Source organism: Scyliorhinus canicula, chromosome 15 (genome assembly GCF_902713615.1).
Source record: "Scyliorhinus canicula chromosome 15, sScyCan1.1, whole genome shotgun sequence".
Classification (NCBI taxonomy): domain Eukaryota; kingdom Metazoa; phylum Chordata; class Chondrichthyes; order Carcharhiniformes; family Scyliorhinidae; genus Scyliorhinus; species Scyliorhinus canicula.
This window is the reverse complement of record NC_052160.1, coordinates 24,784,635-24,808,271: the sequence shown is the minus strand read 5'-3', so window position 1 is coordinate 24,808,271 and position 23,637 is coordinate 24,784,635. Positions and strand designations below refer to the sequence as shown.

General features: G+C 43.3%; 1 protein-coding gene across 9 annotated transcripts in view; it reads right to left on the bottom strand.

Moving 5' to 3' along the window:
- Positions 1-23,637, bottom strand: part of usp42 (ubiquitin specific peptidase 42) — a 106,331-nt gene that overhangs the window by 49,572 nt on the left and 33,122 nt on the right. For 5 of the 9 annotated variants that reach the window (XR_005463418.1, XM_038819786.1, XM_038819787.1 and 2 more), the window contains 4 exons: positions 11,949-12,051; positions 11,280-11,347; positions 10,989-11,059; positions 9,638-9,720 (listed from right to left, as the gene is read on the bottom strand). Coding sequence is in view for 8 of the 9 variants with exons in the window: in XM_038819786.1 (XP_038675714.1) it covers positions 9,638-9,720; positions 10,989-11,059; positions 11,280-11,347; positions 11,949-12,051 (325 nt within the window). In the remaining variant the exon portion in view is untranslated. Of the gene's footprint in view, positions 1-9,637; positions 9,721-10,988; positions 11,060-11,279; positions 11,348-11,948; positions 12,052-13,670; positions 13,754-23,338; positions 23,593-23,637 lie in introns of all 9 variants that reach the window. The other 4 variants (XM_038819790.1, XM_038819792.1, XM_038819793.1 and 1 more) reach the window with 2 other exon arrangements.

Sequence of the window (23,637 nt, the reverse complement as noted above, 5' to 3'; positions counted from 1 at the left end):
TGTTCAGTTGGCGCAACAATGACCATCCCTCCATAATGTCAGAAGTGGGGGACGTTCGCTGATGATTGCATAATGTTCAGTATCATTTGCGACTCCTCAGAAACCAAAGCACTGTGCGTGCATATGTAGCAAGATCTGGACAACATTCAGGCTTGGGCTGACAAGTGGCAAATAACATTTGTGCCACACAAGTGCCAGGCAATGACCACCTCCAACAAAAGAGAATCTAAACATCTGTGATATTCAGTAGCTATATCATCGTTGAATCCCCCACCATCAGCATCCCGTATTTGGGGGGGGAGAAGAGAGAGAGAGAAAAGAGAGAGAGAGAGAGGGAGGAAGAGAGAGAGAGAGAAAAAAAGAGTTACCATTGACCAAAAGCCATCCAGGTACAGTGGTTATAAGAGCAGGTGAGAGGCTGGGAATTCTGTGGCACAGCCCCCCCCTCCCCACCAATCCAGGATGTTGATAGTGGAGATTCAACAATGGGTAACAAATGCTCGATTACACCCACATTCTTTGTATGAATTGTTTGTTTTTTTTTAAAAAATCACCTAATTAGAAGAGGCTAGGAGTTCTGGTGGCAGCTATGAAGGAGTAAGTCGCACATTTGGTGGCTCCTGCTCTGGTCGGACCTTTCCCCCCCGATTTTCTACCGGACTTGAATTGTAAAACTGATGACCGAGGCAAATGTGTACTGAATTCCCACATCGGTGCATGGAGAGAAGGACTAGAAGTGCTCATAAAGGCAGAAACAGAAAGACAGTGAAGGCTTGGGCTGAAGCTGCAGCGGGAGACAGCATAGCAGAGGACCGGACCTCTGGTTTGTCGAAACAGCGGTCAATGGAGCAGCTGATGCAAGTTATTCAGGAAGGCTTTGCTAAGCAGAAACGGGACTGCTTGGACCAGAGTCAATGATAAAAGAGTCAATTGAGCGGCTAGAGCTTCGATTGGACGCCCAAGATCGGAAGATCCAGAAGGTAGAGAAGATGCTGACTGAGCAGGAGGAACATCAAACTACGGTGGAATTGGAGGTGGGGATGCTGAGAGTAGCAGAAGAAGCTCCTGGAGAAGGTGGAGGACCTGGAGAGTAGGTCCCGGCGGCAGAACTTGAGAATCGTTGGGCTCCCGGAGGGGTCCGAAGGAGCAGACGCTGCGGCATACATCGCAGATATGTTTGAGAAGCTGCTGGGGGATGGGGCATTCTCCCGCCCCTTGGAGGTGGACAGGGCTCACAGATCACTCGCGAGGAAGCCGCGAATGGGAGACCACCCCCCCCCCCCCACCCACCCCACCCAGAGGGCAATGGTGGTGAGATTCCACAGGTACTTGGATAAGGCATTCTACTGTGGGCCAAGCAGACACGGAGCTGTAAATGGGACAACAGTATCCTGCGGGTTTACCAAGACCTGAGTGTGGAGGTGGCCAGGAGAAGAGCAGGCTTCAACCAATTAGGTCGATCCTTTTTAAGAAAAAGGTGAAGTTCGGACTGTTGTATCCGCCCCGTCTCTGGGTCACACACGAGGAACAGCACTTTTATTTCAAGTCGCCCGAAGTCGCACTGGACTTAGCGAAAAGGAAAAGACTGGTGGTGGACTGAGAACTTTTAAACTTTGCTGCAACTTTCTTGTATTGTTTTTCTGTTCTTTTAAAAAGTTTCTCATTTTTTGTTTTGTGGTAGCTGTTTGGAATGCCTTTTGCATTAATTTGGGACCAGCGGTTGAGCTGAGTAAGTTGAGGTTTTCATTTGCACTGTTGGGGGATGGAGGTGTGTAGATCTTGGTGTTTTTCTGTCAGGCAATTGTGTGGGGATTGTTTGATGTTGGAGTAGGTTTGTATGGGAAGGGGGTGGGGACCAATAGGTGGGAGACTATCCGCCGCCAGGCATGAGGGCCATCAAGCTAGCTGGGCGGGCTAGCTCATGGAGGCGCAGTGGGGGGGGGGGGGGGGGGGGGGGGGTGCATATGTTCGGTTTATTAAAGGGGTTGGGTTACAGAGTGTTGTTACGGGGGGGGGGGCTGACGAGGAAGGGACTTGGGCTAAGGGACAGAGAGGAGGTTGGGGGCGTAGGCTGCCTGGGGGAGGACCGGTGGAGGTGTGGAGCATGGGCTGGAGGAGGGCCCAAAAAAGGGGATGGCTAAAGACCAGCGCCAGCAATGGAGGTTAGATGTGGGACTTTTTTTTTTTTTTTTTTAATTTAGAGTACCCAATTAATTTTTTCCAATTAATGGGCAATTTAGCGTGGTCAATCCACCTAGCCTGCACATCTTTGGGTTGTGGGGGCGAAACCCACGCAAACACGGGGAGAATGTGCAAACTCCACACGGACAGTGACCCAGAGCCGGGATCGAACCTGGGACCTCGGCGCCATGAGGCAGCAGTGCTACTCACTGTGCCACCGTGCTGCCCTAGATGTGGGACTTTTAGCTGACAAAGGGGTGTGTGAGCGGCTGAGGAAATGTATTCAGAACTACCTGCAGGTCAAAGACACAGGAGAAATTTCAGCAGCGGTGGTCTGGGAAGCACTGAAGGCGGTGGTCAGAGGGGAGCTGATCTCAATACGGGCCCATAAGGAGAAGGTGGACAGGGCAGAGACTGGCAGATTGGTAAAGGAGATACTACAGATCGATAGGAGGTGTGCTGAGACCCCAGAGACAGGGCTTTTAAGGGAACGGTGGAGGATACAGGCGGAGTTCGGCTTGTTAAACGCAGGGAGGGCGATGGAGCAGCTGAGAAAGGCTAGGGGGGGTGATCTATGAGAATGGAGAGAAGGCCAGCAGAATGCTTGCACAGTTGCTTAGAAAGAGGGAGGCAGCCGGGAAGTGACGGAGATGGGAACATGGTTGGAGATTCAGCAGGGGTGAATAATGTGTTTCGGCATTTCTACAGTAGGCTGTACAGGTCGGAACCCCCTACGGGGCCGGAGAGATGAGGCACTGAAAATGAAAAATGAAATGAAATGAAAATTGCTTATTGTCACAAGTAGGCTTCAAATGAAGTTACTGTGAAAAACCCCTAGTCGCCACATTCCGCCGCCTGTTCGGGGAGGCTGGTACGGGAATTGAAACTTGCTGCTGGCCTGCCTTGGTCTGCTTTAAAAGCCAGCTCTTTTAGCCCTGTTCTAAACTAGCCCCCGAAGGTGTACTGGGAGCTGGTAGAAGGGCTTGGGGGCCCCGATCCGGTTGGAAGAGATAGTGGAGGGTCTGAAGGCCAAGCAGTCGGGTAAAGCCCTGGGGCCGGACGGGTACCCAGTGGAGTTTTATAAAAAGTTCTCTGGGATATTGGGGCCGGTGTCGATGAGGATGTTCAATGAGGCAAGGGAAAGAGAGGTGCTGCCCCCAATGATGTCACAGGCCACGATTTCGCTGATTCTGAAGCAGGACAAGGACCCGGAGCTGCGTGGGTCCTACAGGCCGATATCCCTGTTGAATGTGGATGCTAAATTGCTGGCCAAAATTTTGTCTTCCAGGATTGAGGACATTATTGGGGAGGACCAGATGGGGTTTGTTAAGGGCAGGCAGTTGGTGGCCAATGTAAGAAGGTTGTTAAACGTGATGCCCCCAAAAAGGTAGGGAGGTGGAGGTAGTGATCGCGATGGATGCAGAAAAGGCTTTTGATTGGGTAGAATGGGATTATCTGTGGGAGGTACCGGGACCGTTCAGATTTGGGTGGGGCTTTATTGACTGGGTCAGGTTGCTGTATCAGGCTCCTGTGGCAAGTATACGGACGAATAGGAGAACATCGGACTATTTTAGACTGCACTGGGGGACGACACAGGGATGGCCCCTCTCCCCACCGTTGTTCGCGCTAGCTATAGAGCCGTTGGCAATAGCTCTGAGAGCCTCAAGGGGCTGGTCCGGGGGGGTGGAGCACTCGCTCTATGCAGACGACCTGCTTCTGTATTTTTCGGACCCAATAGAGGGGAAGAAATCATGAGAATTCTAGGGGAATTTGGCCAGTTTTCGGGGTATAAGCTAAATATGGGGAAAATTGAGATGTTCGCGGTAAAAGGCGAGGCGATTGGGGGAGCTGCCGTTTAGATTAGCAGGGGGAAGCTTCAGGTACCTCGGCATTCAAGTGGCACAGGAATGGGACCGGCTGCATAAATTAAATCTGGCCCGGCTAGTCGACCAAATGAAGGACGATTTTCGGAGGTGGGACGCGCTTCCGTTGTCACTGGCTGGGAGGCTGCAGACGATGAAGGTAATGGTCCCCCCGAGATTTCGGTTTGTATTTCAGTGTCTCCCCATCTTTATTCCGTGGTCTTTTTTAAAACGGTCAACAAAGTGATCACTGGCTTCGTTTGGGCGGGCAAGACCCCGCTAGTAAGGAAGGTAATGCTTGAGCGGAGTCGGGGAGAGGGCTGGCTGGCGCTGCCAAATTTTAGTAACTATTACCGGGCGGCGAATATAGCCACGATCTGGAAGTGGGTGAAAGGTGCTGCCAAGTATGTCATTGGCCTTTTTTTCTTTGAATAAACTGGACATCATCGTCATGCAGCCTTTGTATGAAGTCACGTGGATAAGGCACAAGTGACCAGATATAAACCTGTAGTGGGTGGATGGGAGTTAAAATACAAATTAGCTATGATGTAATCAGGCTCGAGGGACTGAATGGTCTATGTTTGTATCTATCATCTTATTTACACCTCGTGAGTCAGCTTGTTTGGCTGGGTTCTCGAGAGTTGAACAGCCTGAAAATATGCACTGCTTCAGTGAAACCACACTAAATTTAATAGCAAGTACTCTAGGAGTTGTAATAAGTCACTCATCTGACCCTCATATGTAGGCTACAGATCCCAGAGGGCACAGTTGAGAAACTGCTGGCACAGTGAATGTGCAGCTCTTGTTACACTGCATTTGAAATGTATATGTTAGTTAATTATGCCTTCAGCATCAAGTAATTTGCAGTGGCAATAAAGGGCAAACTTTGTTAGTCTTGATCAATGTACATCTGAAGATCACTTATGAATGGCACTTAACAAAGATTACATGGTTGGCTATACTGTTTATAAACTCAGCAGCAGTAATTAAATAAAAAGTAGCAATGTGGATGAATCTTATTAACAGCTGTTTTAAAGGGTTCAAAAACAAAGATTCATCCATTAATCTTCTACATCAATATAGTTGCAAACTGCATCAGATTTGACCTAACATTGAACCCTGTGAATGATTTATTTAATCCAATGTCAACTAACTCCTTCATTTTTCAGGGAGCGATTTAAAATAATGACTTGTGGGCTGCTTGCCATTGCCTCATTGCTTGCCGAGAGGCTACACACTAGTAAAGGACAAAGTACAGCAACCAACATGAATGAATCAACCCAGTAGCGGACGCTGCTTAAATTGAATGATTGACCCTTTGATTTTATGAACTTACATTGTGGCCTGTGTAGGAGGCAATATTTAAGCGTATGCTAGTCTTCGGATCATCCACAAGGAAAAGGACAATTAGATGGCAAGGCACACAGCCAAGAACACTATATTATAATAATAAATTTTGGTTTACAATTTAGAAAGCAGTTTGATCCTTATTTAAACTGTGAAAAAAAATTAAAATGAGAGAACTATCAATGTGGTGGTGGTGGGGATTTAATCTACAGGATTGCAACACAGATGAGTGCTCTTTAAATCACAATTGTTTAGCATGAGTCAGTTGTGGCTCAATTCGTGGTAGCACTTTTGCCTCTTGAGTTACAAGGTTTGGGTTCAAGCCCCACTCCAGTACAGTACTGGAGGAGTGCCATGCTGCTGCAGGTGGCATCTTTGGGAGGCCCCATCCTCTTGCTAGGGAGTGAAATTAAAATACCTCTTGGCACCATTTTGAAAAAGAGCAGGGGAATTATCCCAGGTACCCTGGCCAAAGATCTATCCCTCAATCAACATCACAAAAAGAGATTATTGGATCATCAAATTGTTGTGCTATTATTAGTTGCCGCAACTCCTACATGACAACAGTGACTACATTTCACAAGTACTCAATGATTCTAAAGTGCTTTCAGACGTCAGAATTTGCTACATAAATGCAATTTTTTCTTTAGAACTAAAGATCCATATGCTGAGACAAATGCATTATGTGCACGTGTAGGCTGAACTCCATTAGTTGGAACATTATATTTGCAGTTAATAGCTGACATTTGTAAGCATTTTTTCTTAAACAGTACGAATGCATTTTATTCTTTGGCAGTTTTTTAAAAATAAAGCAGCTAAAACAGTCTAGGCTTCAACCATGTACAGAATAAATGGATGGCTTGATGCTTTGGTGTTATTCTCAACCCTAGAAACTGGTGTACATTTTAAAAGGGAAATTGCAATACATATTAATAGAAATTGAAGTACTAACTATAATTTATTTCAACTGCTTGAAAGCTCATAACTACACATAGGTTAATGGGTACTGTTGAGTAATTGTAAAATTGCACATCTCTCAGCAACTAATAGATATCTGTGGAATCAGACAATTATATATGCTGGATAGTCAAGAATGGTTACAAGTATGTAATCTAACTGAAGGGCTGTGACAAACAGCGAGAGTAATTTATTAACATCTAAACTTCACAACCTGATTCCTTAATTGACCACTTCCTACAACTTGAAAATAGAATCACCATCACGTTGTATTACACGGTGGTTAGAGATTGCTTTGCAGCTACTAATCCCCTATAGTAGATTACCGATCCCAGGCCTAGCTTCCTTAGAAGCCACAGAACACAAATCAGGCATCTCAGGCAGAGCTGGGTTGTTCCCGTACATTTCCAGATCTTAAATTGTATAAAACCAAGAGAAGACAATACTGCCTCTCCTGCCTTGGGAACATAATAATAATTGTATGCAGTAAAATGAGACAAGCTTATTTCCCTTTCACTTGAAGGGGAAAAACCTCTGCTGATTGGAGTCATACCTGGCACAAAAGGAAGATGGTTGTGGTGGTTGGAGGTCAATCATCTCAGCTCTAGGACATCACTGCAGGAGCTCCTCAGGGTAGTGTCCTAGGCTCAACCATCTTCAGCTGCTTCATCAATGACCTCCCTTCTATGATAAGGTCAGAAGTGAGGATGTTTGCAGATGACGGCACAATGTTCAGCACCATTTGTGACTCCTTATAATGAAGCAAGATCTGGACAATATCCAGGCCTGGGCTGACAAGTGGCAAGTTACATCCACATCACACAAGTGCCAGGCAATGGCCATCTCCTACAAGAGAGGATTTGACTAGCATCCCTTGACATTCAATGCTGTTACCATTGCTATATCCCACACAATGAACATCCTGGGGGTTACCATTATCAGAAACTGAACTGGACTTGCCAAATTAATACTGTGGTTACCAGGCAGGTCAAAGGATAGGAATCCTATACAGCGGGTAGCTCATCTCCTGACCCCCCTCCCCAATACAAAGACTGTCCACCATCTACAAGGCATAAGTCATGAGTGCAATGAAATACTCCCCATTTGCCTGGATGTGTGCAGTTCCAACAACACTCAAGAAGCTCGACACCACCCAGGACAAAGCAGTCTGCTTAATTGCTCCCCTTCCACAAACATTCAAACCATCTACCACCGACGAACAATGACAGCCCTGTGTACCATCTATAAGATGCACTGCATTAACTCACCAAGGTTTCTTAAGACGGCACCTTCCAAATCATGACGGCTACCATCTAGAAGGACAAGAGCAGTAGATACCTGGGAACCCCACCACCTGCAAGTTTCCCTCCAAGTTACTCACCATCCTGACTTGGAAATATATTGCCGTTCGTTCACTGTTGCTGGGGCAAAATCCTGGAACTCCCTCCCCAACAACACTGTGGGTATACCTACACCTCAGGGCCTGCAGCGGTTCAAGGCAGCAACTCACCACCACCTTCTGAACGGCAACTAAGGATGGGCAATCAATGCTGGCTTAACCGGTGATGCTCACATCCCGCAAGTGAATAAAAGAAAATCTACTTCCCTCTTTCTTTACCACATAATAGTACTTATCAAACAGGTCTCCATTTTGCTACGAATGCCAGTAAGTAATTTTCTACCTGGAGGTGCTCTCCTGCTCCATTGAATTTTCCTGGTTTTAAGTTTAAATTTTAATCTTGGGGGTTGCACGGTGGCAGAGCGATTAGCACTGCTGCCTCAGTGTCAGGGATCTGGGTTAGATTCCAACCTTGGGTGTGGAGTTTGCACATTCTCCATGTCTGTGTGAGTTTCCTCCACATGCTCCATTTCCTCCCATAATCCAAAGATGTGCAGGGTAGGTAGATTGGCCATGCTAAATTGCTCCTTCAGTGTCCAAAAGGTTAGATGGGGTTACAGGGATAGAGTTGGGAAGCGGGCCTAGGTAGGGTGTTCTTTTGGAGGTTCAGTGCAGACATGGGCCAAATGGTCTCCATTTGCACTGTAGGAATTCTGATTCTTCCCAAAAGCATGTTAAACCACTGCATCATTACACTACATACATCAATGAAACTGTTTTTAAGTCTGGTTTTTAATGTGCTGTCAAGCTTGGTGGACAAATATACCTTTCATTTGGGTGGTGACTGACAACCAGCTCTAAGTCTATTACATTTTTATACTCTTATGAAGCACGGTGGCAAATGATAGCGCACAAAGATGTTCAAACTGATAACGCATTCATGATATTGCGCACAAATTTATACCTAGCATATAGCACATTATAATTTATTTTTACTTTACAAGACACACATATGAATATACCTTCACACACGCATATGTAGACCGCAGTTATTAGTTTTAGCAAGGCTGTGTTTTCTGCCAACACCATGCATCTGCAGTTGTACGGTACTATCCTTGTGATGCCACTGAGAGTGAAAGAGTAGGCAGCAGCCGGGAGCAAGCTGCTTATCAAACAGTTATTAAAGACAGTGATTTTAAAAAACTCAACTTCTCCGAGTTGTGGGAATTCTGGATTGCAACATTCACATCCCACCGTTGGAACTACGGGGATTCTTCTGGGTGGATCTTATTTGGATCCTGAAGCTATTCACCCAGTTTCAGTATTCAGAATATGAATAAGATCCAACGAGCACAGTCTCCCCTGCAAATTACATAATTGGTTTTCTGCTCATGTGTTTTAGAATTGGTGAGCCTGGTCATTCGTGCTGCTAAAATTGCTAAAGACGTAGATGGTACACTTGTGGATTGTCTCATTTCGGCAAAAGGGTAGCTAGTGAGCTAGTATTGAAAATGAGTGATTCAGTATGCAGTTTGTACTTTATCAACATGCTTACATACTAATTGAAAACTGCAGACAAAAGCATTGACTTTATAGATCACAAAGAAATTCATTATTATGCATTGCTTTACTTCCTAGTTTAGCTAAATATTGTTTTGTTAGTAATTTTTTTCCTGTACTTGATACATAACTTTTTAAACATGTCTATTCTACAGAAAAAAATAGGATACCAACCTACAAATAAGGTTGCAAACTAACGAACTTGGTAATGCTGAGATAGCAAGCTGTGTTACCAATTGGTCAAACAGTACAATGGCATCAAGAACAGAATGATTCAGTAGAAACAGAAGGTCATTGCCATGGTCATGAAGAAATTAGTAGTTACATACAGAAGAGGTATTCAACAACTTACTAACAAATCTTTATTTTTGCAATGAGAATGTTTACTCACTTGGTGCATTTGTAAGCATTTTCACCATCCAGCTGCTCAGGCTTTACAAACTGTTCCAGAGCTTTTGTGATGTTTGGTGCAGTCTATAAAATATTTCATATTTTTCACAGATAATTCAAAAGTAAAAAGGTTTTCAAACAAGTTTTATTTTTTTGGACGTTTGTTTTAAATTACGCCTAAATTTAAAATAAACATATTAATCATTTTGGATTTATGGCCAATCTTTCAAGAAAACGTGGATTCCACCGTGTGCAAACTACCACTGAATTAGAGTTCGCAAGTTACTGGTAACTTAACTGGCCAGCAATCCACACATTTATATAACAAGTTATAATTAAAGAAGCATAAATAAAATCAGATCATGCGTTGGATTCTACCTTGCAACACAAACACGCATCCTTTAGTTATACAGGTCACAGGGTTTTGACAGTGAAGGATATTCAATGCAAGATGTATCTCCTTCCCATCCACTTCAGATCAGATTTACACATACTGTACAATTTGCAATTCCTGTACAAGATTTTAGTTTCCAAGCATTTTGGTAACATATAATCTAAGTAAATTCAACTTGCATCATCAATTATGAACTTTTCTAGTTTGGACTGAAATCAAAGATGACTTATGGCACCTGATGGAAGATTTACAGACATTCGCAGGCCACAGTGTATAGAATGTGCTGGGTATGATATTTAATTCTGGTCAATGTGTCTAAATTCTTTGCTACTTATCTGTAACATAATATAATATTTTGTTGCGTGTCAAAATAGGATCATGCAGCATAAAAGAAAAAGGTCAGTTGGCCCATTGTGCTTGTGCCAGCTCTCTGAAACAGTTATCCAATTAGTCCCACTTCATTGCTCTTTCCCCACAGCCCTGCAAATTTTTTCTCCTCATCCCTGTAAATCTCTTCTACGCCCTCGCCAAGGTCTTGGCATCCTTCCTAAATGAGGTGCTGAGAATTGGACACAATACTGCGGTTGAGGCCTGATCTATAAAGGTTTAACACAACTTCTTTGTACTCGGTCTCTATTTACAAAGCCAAGGATCCCCCAAGTATATTTTTTTAAATGGCTTCTTCATAAAGCAATTCTGACCACAGCCATACAAATACTGTGACCTATCTATGCAACTATTTGAAGACAACAGGAAATGCAAGCATAAAGTCTAGGGCATAGTTAGGAGCAGCTGAGAAGTGTCACTTCTGCAAGGGAAGAGATCTTGAAGAACTTGCTCTTCTGGATGGTACAGAATAAAATTCACTCAGAGGAAATACAGGACAAATTTAGAGAGGCAAAATGGCATCTTAAAGTGTAAATTGTAGCAGCTACAAGAGAATAATGCATAGTAATACCTTTATTTCCAAAGCAATATCCAAGTATGGATCATATGTGTCAGACACTCCTTTGCAGTTTAAACATTTTACTAAAATAGAAAAAAAGTCATTAGAAAAATGTTCTGTAAGACAGTATATAAATTCATATAGAAGCATTATAAAACATTCAACAATTTAATGCAATGGATATCTAATGATCGGCTATTGACCAGTAAGCAAAATGCATGGTTTTTACTTTCTGTATGCATCTATTTTATTAAAATCATTAAATACATAAAAAATCTACTTCTTTAAGTAAATAGAACATACCTCTTGACCTCAGGTACCCTCCAAATATTTGACATATCATTGTGGTTGCCTGTGTTTGTCTATCCAATCTACAGAAGCATTGGAAAGAACATTTAGTATTGTTTTCATGCTCAAATCAATCTTCAGTTAACGTAAAGTTAAATACCACTTTACTTCAAGGCAGTGTGGTGGCATGGCATGCTGCTACTCGTGATTTGGCAAATCACAAGCTCCCAATCTTCAGCAAGAGAAAGCAAGAGTGGAAGAAAGCGATTTGAAAAGGTGTAACTTTAATGTGTTTCTTGTGCTTTGAAAACCCACTCTGGCAACATCAACAAATCTGATTCAAATGTATTGCACAATGATGTTCATGTGAAATAAAATTCTGCCAAATATAAATCTGTATAAACAATCTTGCATATTGTTCTGCTAAATGTGTAAGTGATCTTCATTTTTTGAAGCTTGTTTGTATTTTAAAGCTCGCCTAAATCAAAGTATGATCATTTATTTGATGTATTTTGCGGTGTAGGCATATTTCTCGTAATGCATATACACTTAGTCTTTACATTTTGCTGTGTAGGCTTTTTCTCAGTACGTATAAACTTAGTCTTTGCATAGATGTTAATAGCCATTGGAAGGAAAAGAATAGTCATTCTAAATAATTTAATATTCATTCAGACTTGTACTCACTTGTTGCTTCCATTTAGGCATGCTTTCTGGAGAGCATCAACAGTGTAACGCAAGAATTCGTGTGCATCTTCCTGGTTTCCAAATCGGAAATGTTTTGCTATTCCTAAAATAATGAAATTTAAAAATAATGGATACAGATACGGTGTATGAATCAAAATGCTATTGAAAAATTAAACTTTTAGTCCAAATTAGATTGAGATTTTTGTCACTTCAAATGTTTCTCCCACAGGTTTAGAAGGGGAAAAACATACAAGGAAGAGAAACTATGACTTGTGCTGAATTGGTTGACCATAGTCAGGGCAGCCATGGGCACAATTATCCTCAGTGCACTGGACGAGCAAGGGAGTGGGAAAAAGAAATCAACAAGGATTTCCACTCCTGATCATTATACAAATGACTCCTGCTGAAAAGTGACTGAGGACAGGATAAAGCTTTGGTACGGTGTGCTCTAACAGTTTGTTGACACAAGCACATTGATCACAAATCTGAAATACAGCGGGGTGGTTTAACCAGTTCATGGAGCTTATTCCTCATTGAGAGATAGTGTGTTTCCAGTTGCTCAGTTGGCATAAGAAAGAATGCAGCTACCATATAAGTCATAGGTTTCATTTCCCTGTGCAGAGTTAGTGAAGGCACATTATACTGGGTCCGGGGAATGGGAATCAGCCAAAAGCCCACTCTTCATTGCTATCCAATGGCACTTGCTGAAAAATTTAGAAATGTTTGACTTCAGGATTGGGATTAACTGCAAAGTATGCCACAATCAAACAATCTTGCTCAAGCTTACAAATGAACATATTCATGAAGAAATATCACTTGCACAGAATTATATAGATTGCCTCACAACATATCAATACTCTGATCCCAATGAGTATTAAGATTTTAGACAACTCCAGTTTCTACATTTCAGCATAATAAAAACAGCAAACTTAAGGATTTCCTCAATAAAAAAAAGAAATCAGTAAACAAGGGCAGAAGAGTCCAATCCACAAATTAAACCAACCCAAAACCTGCCATGCCAACAGCACACCATATGGGTCAACAATGGACTATTATAACTATTATAGGTGTGGAGAGTGCAATAGAAAAATCAAATATTCAATACCACATTTTACATAGATTATCACAATAACTACTCTGATGGGTAACAGCTTAATACCCAACTTGAGTTAACACAAACTCATTAAGCATAAATATCCATGAACTGCACTGCACAATGACAAATAATGGAAATTGCAATTTGGGTGTCACTGATGCACCAGCATTAAATACAGCATCAGCTAGTTATGAAGTTGAATTCTTGAAATAAACTGTCTGTACAAAATTAGATGAATGTTTTTGCCGATTTATTACTTAGATAATTGGTTTTCTCATGCAATAACCAAATAGAAACAATTTTCAAGAGAGTTTTCAGATGCACAATCCATCTGTTAAACTTCATTGGAAACAAGCTGGAGGCACGAGTACTTCAGCAAGTACAAAATACGATGTACCAATTTCAGAACACTCTACATACTCTTGAGGATATAGTTACAGAACAATTTTCTCTCTCCTTTTAATACCAATTAAAAACACTTCTCTGTGTAAATGCCAACAAGAGCTTTCTGTCTAACTAGATCGAACACAGATAAGCTGGTCTACTTAATTTATAGGTGAGTGCTATTATAGAATTGCCTGGGTGGTTCATTCAACATTTTTACTTAGTGGCTAAAGAAAGTTAACCTTTTGTCTTCTTTTCCAGCAGCTCATTCTCCAGGTCCTTTCACCAATTTGTATAACATCCTTCTGTTGCTTTACACACCAATCTATGTCAACCAGAAATTTGCAGACCACTGGCATCATACACAATTAATGTCCAATGCAAAATGACTAAACATCTGGACAATTACACTAATTACAATACCATAAATATAGCTTAATATATATATTAATTCATCTAGCAGGAAACAAAATTGAATTGCACACCAGCTACAGAATTCCGCAAATATGTAAAAGCGTCATTGGATTTTTAAAACAAATATTTTCATGGGATATGGGCATCCAGTATTTGTTGCCCACACCTAATAACCCTCGGGAAGGTAGTCGTAAGCCACCTTCTTGAACTGAAGCCCACTTGTGTAGGTACATACAGTTGTTAGGGAGTTCCCGCTACCAGCACGGTGTGTACCTACACACATTTTGGTCAAATGACAGTGAGAGAGTGCCAAGTCAGGGCAGTGTCTAGTTTGGAGGGGAAGTGTTAGTCTTCCCATTCTTCTGCTGCGGGGTTCAAAATAATGGAAGGGAGGATTCACCCTTAAAAGCCCCCCCCCCCCCCCCAAAACAAATCAATGACATGGGTGACAAATTAAAGATAAGTCACCCCCCATATCAGGGAGAGACAGAATCCATGTGGAGCTGCTCCTCCAATCACAAATTTTACCCCTCCCATATCCACTGCCCTAGCTCCTCCAATCACAGGCTTTCCTCCTCAAAAGAGGAAATTGATTGGAGGAGGAAGGGCAGGAGAGAAGGAATCTGTGATTGGAGGAGCTGGAGCATTTATTATGGCTGATCCTATTGCTGCCATTACACTGAACCCAAACAAGGGACAGCAGGGTAGCAACAAGTACAGAGGCCTCATTCAATTCACTCACCCCAGATCATGGGCTGTGATGCTCGTTAGGTCTTGGACCTGGCTCAGGTTTTGGAATGCCACTGGGAGAAGAGAAGCAGCAGAAAGGGACAGACACAAGCTAAGGAGATGTAGAAACGGTGGGGCTCCACCTGTATGAATTCTATAGTCTGGCTCTCAAATACTTTTAAGACACAGACATCTTGGTCTCCAGAGACACTCGAGAGCAATTGATTTTGACCCTGTCTGCAGCATGGTGCAGGAGTACAGGCCCATTTTGAAACAGAGGCGTTTGGAAGGTTTTCTGCATCAAATGGATGGTAGCGGTGAGTCGTTCAAATTATAGACAATCTCAAGGAAGTTATGGTGAATCAATGGTGGGACTGTTGGCTACAATGCTGCTAGTAATTTTGCGCCCAAATTTATTTTTCTTGCTTCAGTTTTGTATTTTACTTGAATAGATTGTAAAACTTAGCCTCACACTCAAAAGAGCCAGCACAGGCACCAGGCACTGGATAGCCTCCTCGTATGCCATAACATTCCATAATTTGGACAGCCAGCATACCTGTCTCTTTCTATATTTATGTACAGGCTTTCAATGTCCATTTTAAAATATATGGCATTGGGGAGTACGGTTAATAGGTTAACCACATTTATAAAGTGGTATGTGTCTTTAATGTAATCGGGGTGCTTCTGAGCTAAGGAGTTCCAATCAATGTCTCATCAAAGCATGGATGATTATGCGAGGAGGTGCATTAGCTTAGAAAAATAACACTGAAATGTGAAGAATAGGAATTAAACCATTCATTATCTGATGGTGCTTGCTGCTGAATTAATTTTTGTATATTTCCCTTGTTGCATGGTTTGATCTTCAGAAGTTGGTATCCTGATGTTTTTGTCAGCACTCACTATTAAACAGAAATATGGAGGGGCAGAACAAAACCAAAGTATGCGCAAGAGTACTAACTGTTTGCAATTGGGTTTTTTTCAAAAAGGGTTTGCTGATGTTTGACTCATTCCCAATAAGTTGCCTTGTGCCAAGTAGCTAGAATTTTCATTTTGGAAATGGAGTATGGGAGATTTATTTCTAATAAATGAAGAATTAAACTTATTTATATATTCTAAGTTAAAAGATTTAATATATATATGTTATACGCGTGTGTGTGTAGATATGAAAGTTAAACTCACCTTAAGGTTGAGTGGAGGGCAGGAACTTCAGCTCCTGATGGACTGGCAGTGGGCTGCACATGCACAGATCAACATCTTTACATTCTTTGGGCCCAACACAGAAGAATAAAAGTAAGAAAAAGTGCCATAAAAGGCAAGTGCCCCAGGCAAGGGTCAGGGTACAGGGGATAGTGAGGTCCCAAAGAAAGAGAGGGCAGGGAAGTGGTCCCAAGATAAGAGTCCCAGAGTGGGGATCAGCTCAGGAAAACAACCCGGGTTGATACGATCCATCAAGTGTAAAGTCATTTGGGTGGTGTGTCATGGTCAGCCTGCTTGTCATCTCTTATTTCAGCTTTCACCACTGGCTAGCAGTATGAGTAAGCCAAAAAGAGAGCCAAGTACATAAGCCTCTCTCACCAATACACAGTTTCTTCACTAGCAAGTCCTATGTATGTGTAAACTGGGTACACTTTACGGATCCAGGCTAAACTACAGGGGATGTAGAAACGGTCTGGCTCCCGGATGCTTGGCACACAGGCCCACCTGCAGGCAGTTACGCCCTGGTGCCCATGAATCAGGCCACCAACTATGGGTAAAATGCCCTGCATTTGTGGGTGTCTTGGGAGAAAATAAGGCTAAGGGAATACACCAAAATAGAAAATATGGAGTTGGGTCCCATGGGTCAAGGTTTTTCAAACTGTGGACCGCGACCTACGAATGGGTCGCAGGCAGATGTCAGAGCGATCGGTCAGGGTGTTCCCGATCGTGGGAGAAGCACCCAACGGCCTTGACTGGCTTTTAAATTGAGAATGCCAGTGCAAGGGGCCGGTTTCCGGTTGTGTGTGAATGATTCCCTTTCTATGGTTTCTAAGCTTTCTGTGGCTCTCCTCTAAAGCATTATGTCTGTGGTGATGAACATCCTCAACAGCGACTCTCATCTGAGGTGGGGGCGAGTATTAGGGCATAGGTACACCTGAGGTTAACTGGGCTCTTGCTTTTGATGACCCAAGTGTAAGATGTTCATCTGAGCCTTCTGTGATTGGGCAGAGGGTGGAATGGTGGTGTTCCATCATTGAGAGTAGAGTCTATCTTACTGCCAAACCCACTAGATCTCATCATCACCAGATGTACCACCCGTAACAGCGTCCTCATCACACCTAGCTATCACAGCAGTGACTAACACTGACCACTGCCTGGTGTGTAGCTAGATCAGGCTGCAGCCACGGAAACTATACCACTCCAAGAAGATTATCCTCAAATCAATACTTGCCATACCACTGACCCAGAAAAAAACCATGGGGTTCCTCAACCAGGCTCTTTTGGGCAACACCCAAGGCCAGGGTGCGGTGCCAAAGTGAGATAATCTGCGCAAAACCATCTATAACTCTGCACTCACTGCATACGGAGACCGAGATCAGGGGCTTACTGGACTGAAATTGAGCCAGCCAGTTACTGCAACAAAGCCAGTTACTTCGACAAGCCTTTGTGAGCAGCATGGTGGCACAGTGATTAGCACTGCTGCCTCACAGCATGAGGGAGTTAAAATACTCCCAAGTTTGATTCCAGCCTTGGCTGACTGTCTGTGTAGAGTTTGCATGCTCTCTCCATGTCTGCGTGAGTTTTCTCCTGGTGCTCCATTTTATCCCCCACAATTCAAAGATGTGCAGGTTAGGTGGACTGTCCCTTAGTGCCCAGGGATGTGCAGGTTAGGTTACAGGGAACAAGTGGTGTGGGGTGGGTGGGGGACTGAACCTGGGTGCGGTGCTCTTTCAGGGGGTTGGTGCAGACTCGTATGGGCCGAATGGCTGCTTCCTGCATTGTTGAGATTCTATTTTATAAGCAAGCCCGCAGCAAACAAAATCCAGATGATCTCTGAGCTGCCAAAATCAAGTCTCAGCAGGCAGCTCATAACTACACAAATCAATACTGGCTGAAACTGCAACAGAACATAACCTGCTGCTAATCCAGGGATGCCAGAATAGATGAGGAAAGCAGCAGGCCCAGCAGCAACCAAATCAGCCCCTTTGAAGACAAATACAGAAATAATCATCACTGAACCGAGCAAGCAGGTGGAAAGATGGGTGGAGCACCAACATAAACGCTATGCAAAGGAGAATGTTGCCATTGAAGTTCTCAGCGCCTTTCCAGGCCTTTTGGTTGTGGGGCAGCTGGACAGTAAGCCCACCATAATGGAGCTGAACAAGGCCTCAACCATCTTTGCCAGCGGTAAAGCATCAGAAAATAATGGCTTGCCACTGAAAATGATTAAATCTGGAAAACCAGCACCGCTGCAGCGTCTCTACGAACTTGTCTTGGGTACAATGAAAGATTTATGGCTTAAGACATGTATGATGGAAAAATAGTCACTGTGCACAGACACAAAGGAGATTGCAGTGATGATGATTAGGAATTCAAGAAATTAACGAGGTTAACAGTGAACTTGAGATGAAAATCAAATAACAAACAAGACTAGCAGGTGTCTAGAGGAATAATGAGATGTATTTTCCCCTATGTAACAAGGTTAGCAGGCATCTAGAGATGCTGAGATGCGAATGGCTTTATCATCAATCTTGTTTACCAGAAATCAGTGGGGATATACAAATGATAACTTCAAAAGGCAACAAATTTGAGTTGTGGACAGCCGAATCCACAAGGTGGGATATCAAAGAGACTGATCAGTATAACTGCTAGCAACCTCATAGGGGAGGAGACAAGATCCAACCGTCAGACAGGCCATTCCATCGACGATCTGAACCACAGAGTCCTGTTGCATTCAACATTTAGAGCCACAGCGGATTACAGATATTCTCCTCCAAAATATGCAGTTTTGTGTCTTTGCTGAACCAGGAAGAGACCGTTTCCCAGATTTTGTCACTTAAGTGGTATTTTAACTATTATCTGGATTTAACCAGTGTCCGCTAGTTACTAAAATTGGATGGTGCTTGGGAAAAGGGGTGACTCTGTGAATGCAGGGATATTTTGGAAACAAGAGATAATTTCAGATAATAGAACATAGACACGGTTTAATTATCAATATACTCAAGTGTCCTAGTGCAGGGCGTTTCAAAATGCAGGCCGCGAGAAGGATCGCGGAGCTACGGGTCGCGAATGATTGGCTGGGGGTGGAGGGTAGAATTCAAGTGTCTTTGTGCACTTGGAAGCATTAACGTGCTATCATCTGTGTCCTGGCAAGGCTGACAGAAACATTGGTTCCTTGTCTTCACAAAAATATGGTGCATGGAACAGCGCAGCAGCCCCCCAGCATCGTCATGGTGACAATCAAACTATTTATTGCTTTGATGTAACTAATGTTCCTGCATCAGTGTTTGAATACACCACTGTGAAGGAGCACAACTGATGTGCTACAGTCAAGACAAAAGAAAACAATTCACTTCCCAGTCATAGTTGGCACTGAATGCAGAACCATGTATCAGGAAATTATATCAGCAAAATAGCTTCATTGAAAATCTTATTTAAAAGTGTTATATTTTATGAAAATGCACTCTCATCTGCAGCAGCCAGCCAGGTAACAATTATCAATGGCTGCACAAACTGTATGGTCCTTGATAAACCTTTCCTCAGAGATGGAGGATCTTAGTGATTAAAAGTTTCAAGTTTGTACACAAAGGCAGTGTAATCATTCTATATTTTAGTGGTGTGTCTCAGTTTTGCACATGTAGAGCGGGCTTCCAAGTCACGGGAGGGAATTTTGAGGGCAATTTTAGCAGCAAAAATAAATAAATAGCCATCAATTAACTCCAGAATTCTCCAGTAGGCGGAAATATCAGAGTAAGTGACCATTTCATGTCTATTACAAGGTTAAGTTGTCTGCTCATGTCAAGTGCTGCAGTTATTCAAAAAAAAATATGATGAGAGGCAGGTGGACTATTTTCCAAGTCTCACAATGGGTCACATTTCTTGGAAGGAGCTAATCAACGATTATATTTGACATTCAATAGGAGTCTACATACCAATTCAGGAGTTACAATAATTGACATGCTAAGTATTTGAAATGAATTGCTGCATTTACTTGTGAAAACTGAATAACCTCTCGATTTGTTGTCTGGAAATTCGATAGACTGAGCAGGATACAAGTAAAATATTGAAGAGCCGGAGAGCTCTTCACTTCTTTCTCAAAAAGAGGCCCGGACAATTCCCATCCACCACCACTCCCCTCTGCCTGGCTGAACTTGTTCTATCTCTCAAAAACTTCTCCTTTAACTCATCCCACTTTCTCCAAATTAAAGGTGCAGCAATGGGTACCCGCATGGGTCCTAGCTATGCTTGCCTTTTTATGGGGTATGTAGAACATTCCTTGTTCCAGGCCTACCCGGGTCCTCTCCCACAACTCCTTTACCGAAACATCGATGGCTATTTTGGTGCCGCTTCATGCTCTCATCCGGACCTGGCAAAATTGATCAACTTCGCTTCCATTTTCCACCCCTCCATCACTTTCACCTGCTCCATCTCAGACACTTCCCTTCCCTGCCTTGATCTTTCGGTCTCCATTTCCAGCAATTGACTATCTACTAATATCCACTACAAGCCCACTGACCCCCACAGCTATCTGGACTACAGCTCTTTGCACCCTACACCCTGTAAAGGACTCCATCCCTTTCTCTCAATTCCTTCGCCTCAGTTGCATTTGTTCCGATGATGCCACTTTCCAAACTGGTGCTTCGAAAATGTGTTTCTTCTTCCTCAACTGTGATTTCCCAGCTACAGTTGTTGACGGCCCTCAACAGTGTGCCGTCCATCTCTCACGCCACTACCCTCGCCCCTCCCATCCCTCCCAGAACAAGGATAGAGTCCCCCTCGTTCTCACATTTCATCCCACCAGCCTCCGTATGCAAAGCATAATCCTCCGCCATTTTCACTAACTCCAGCGAGATGCCACCACCAAACACATCTTCCCTTCACTCCCTCTGTCAGCATTCCGCAGAGACCGTTCCCTATAATCTAGTCCACTCCTCCACCATACCCAGTACCTCTCCCATCACCCATGGCACCTTCCTATGGAATCGCAGAATGTGTCATGCCTGCCCCTTTACCTCTTCCATGCTTAACATCCCAGGCCCAAAACACTCATTCCAAGTTAAGCAGCGTTTCACTTGCATCTCTTCCAATTTGGTCTATTGCATTCGCTGCTCCCAATGTGGCCTCCTCTATATCGGAGAGACTAAACACAGATTGGGCGATCGCTTTGCTGAGCATCTTTAGTCTGTGTGCATTCAGAACCCTGACCTTTCCGTTGCTTGCCATTTTAACAAAAGACCTTGCTTCCACGCCCACATGTCTGTCCTTGGCCTGCTGCAATGTTCCAGTAAAGCTCAAGGCAAACTGGAGGAACATCATCTCATCCTCCGGTTAGGCACGCTACAGCCTTCTGGTCTCAACGTCTAATTCAACAACTTCAGATGATTAGCTCTACCCCACCTTGACCCATTTGTTTTCACCCAATTTCATTTTAACTGTCTTTTACCATTTCTTTCTTTCTTGATGTATATTTTAACCCCCCCCCCCATCTTATCCACCTTTCCTTACCCCTTCCCCTCCCCCATCTACAGTTCATTCTCTGATGTTAGTTTCCCTGCTGTTTGACCTTTCACATCTTTTGTTCTCTCTGGGGACTGCCATTAGCACTCTTTCCCCTTGGTTTCTGTGGCCATCAGCACCCAGTTTCCCTGGGTTTCTGTGGCTGTGACTCATCTTTCATTCTCACTCTACAGTATAAATATTTCCCACTTTCTCTGTCTGTTAGCTTTGACAAAGAGTCATTGGACTCGAAACGTTAGCTCTTTTCTCTCCCTACAGATGCTGCCAGACCTGCTGAGATTTTCCAGCATTTTCTCTTTCGTTTCAGATTCCAGCATCCGCAGTTATTTGCTTTTATAAAATATTGAAGGGTAAATCGTCATTTTTATGCACGGAAATGGCAAGGTTATGAGTGTGCAATGCAATTTCTTGGGAAAAGTGAAAGGAAATCCGAAGATTGCAGCGCAGTTGTAATGTTACTGGACTAGCTAACTGGAGGCCTAGGCAAATGGTCTGGAGGAACATATTCAAACCCCACTATAGCAGCTAATAGAATTTAACTTCAGGTGGCACGGTGGTTAGCACAGCACTCGGGACAAGGGTTCAATTCAAGTCTTGGGTGACTGTCTGTATAGAGTTTGCATGTTCTCTCCTGTCTGCATGAAGTTTTCTCCCGGTGCTCCGGTTTCCTCCCACAGTCCAAAGATGTGGGGGTGACGGGGGAATGGGCCTAGGGTGCTCTTTTAGAGGTTCGGTGCAGGCTCGGTAAGCCGAATGGCCTCCTTTTGCACTGATGGGATTCTATGAAATTCTGGCATCTACAAATATGGCATCAAAAGTGGAACAAAAACTTTCAAACTGGTAAATCAACCGTTTTTAAAATCAAGGATAGAAGACTCCGGTATGAGTGAGTGTGTTGCTGGGGGGTAGAGAAGAGGGTATGGTGCGGAATCCACATCCAGCTGATTTGCCTCAACACCAGATATAATCCTGATTTGGGAATATATTGATGTTTCACAAATGATGTTGGATCAAGCACCTGGGGCTCAATTCCATGCTACATTCCATAAGCAATCTGGGTAAGCAAACATGGCGTAGGTTGCGAAGGTCGGCCAGTGGCAAAAGTGTGTCCCAGGAAAAAAAAGTTTGAAAATCCCTGACCTAGTGTATACTAATTTTTAGTTGTATTTTTTACTTTCACTTTAATAAACATTCTTTATTAATTGTTTACACAATGACTGGACTGGTACCTTACTGGTTTGTTCCTCATTATTCCAAACAAATTTACATCAGTAAGAATGTGTTTTAAGTTGTCCATGGAGGTTGAGACATTCTCAGGTAATATCAACAGGATTCTTAACACAACAAAAATTACCAAAGCATCTCCTCGATTGTGAGGAAGGTCTTGGCTTGCGTTTCTCTGACCAGATTGGAGACTCTGGCATCACGTTTCAGTGTGGTATTGAGCTGCCACATTGGCAGTTATGATTTTATCACTTTGGCAGTTTCAGGAGAAATGCCACAAACAGTGCAGGCCATTCCACGTTGCCTTCATATAAACATTACCAAAGCCTTCGCCCTGGTCAGCAGAAGTGGACTCTTTAAACTGTTATAGAAAGTACACTGCCTGCCTGGTCTCCATTTCTTCTTTTCACAGGAACACACTCAGCTTTGTTAATTACAATGGGGCATCATTGAAGACTTTGAAGATCAGCTGCGGGGTAGAACAGGGATTACCAACTCCTTTTGGCATATTTTTCTCCATTTTGCTACTGTATGCTTTTGGGGGCTCACATTAGGGCATCTACCTGCATGCTGAAGCCAACAGCAAGCTGTTCAACTTGGCAAGGCTGTATAGCAAGACCAATGTGGGTAATGTCTTAGTTTGAGAGTTGCTGTTTGCTGATAGGACATTGGCATTCTATACTGAAGTTCACTTGCAACAGCTTTGTGGATTGGTTCTTGCAGGCTTTCAAAAGTCTCAAAGACCAGGGCCATGTGTCAGGTTGTAGAGAGTCCACCTTCTATTATTACTGACAATCTTATTCTGGATGTCGCTGACAATTTCACGTACCTTGGATTAACAATTACCAGCAACCTGTCCTTGATGCAGAAATCAGCACCAGGATTGCCAAGGTTGCAGCTGTCGTGTCAAAGATTAGATGTTGAGCGTGGACCATCAGCAAACTAACCAAAAACAAAGTTGTGTACACTAGGCTTGTTTTCTCAGCACCCTCCTTTACAGTAGTGAAGCATGGACAACTTCTGCAAGCCAAAAGCAGCTAACAGCTTCAACCTCCGCTGCGTCAGGCGAATATTGAGCATCCCCTGGAAAGACAAAGCCGAATATGGAAGTATAGCAGCATGCAGGGA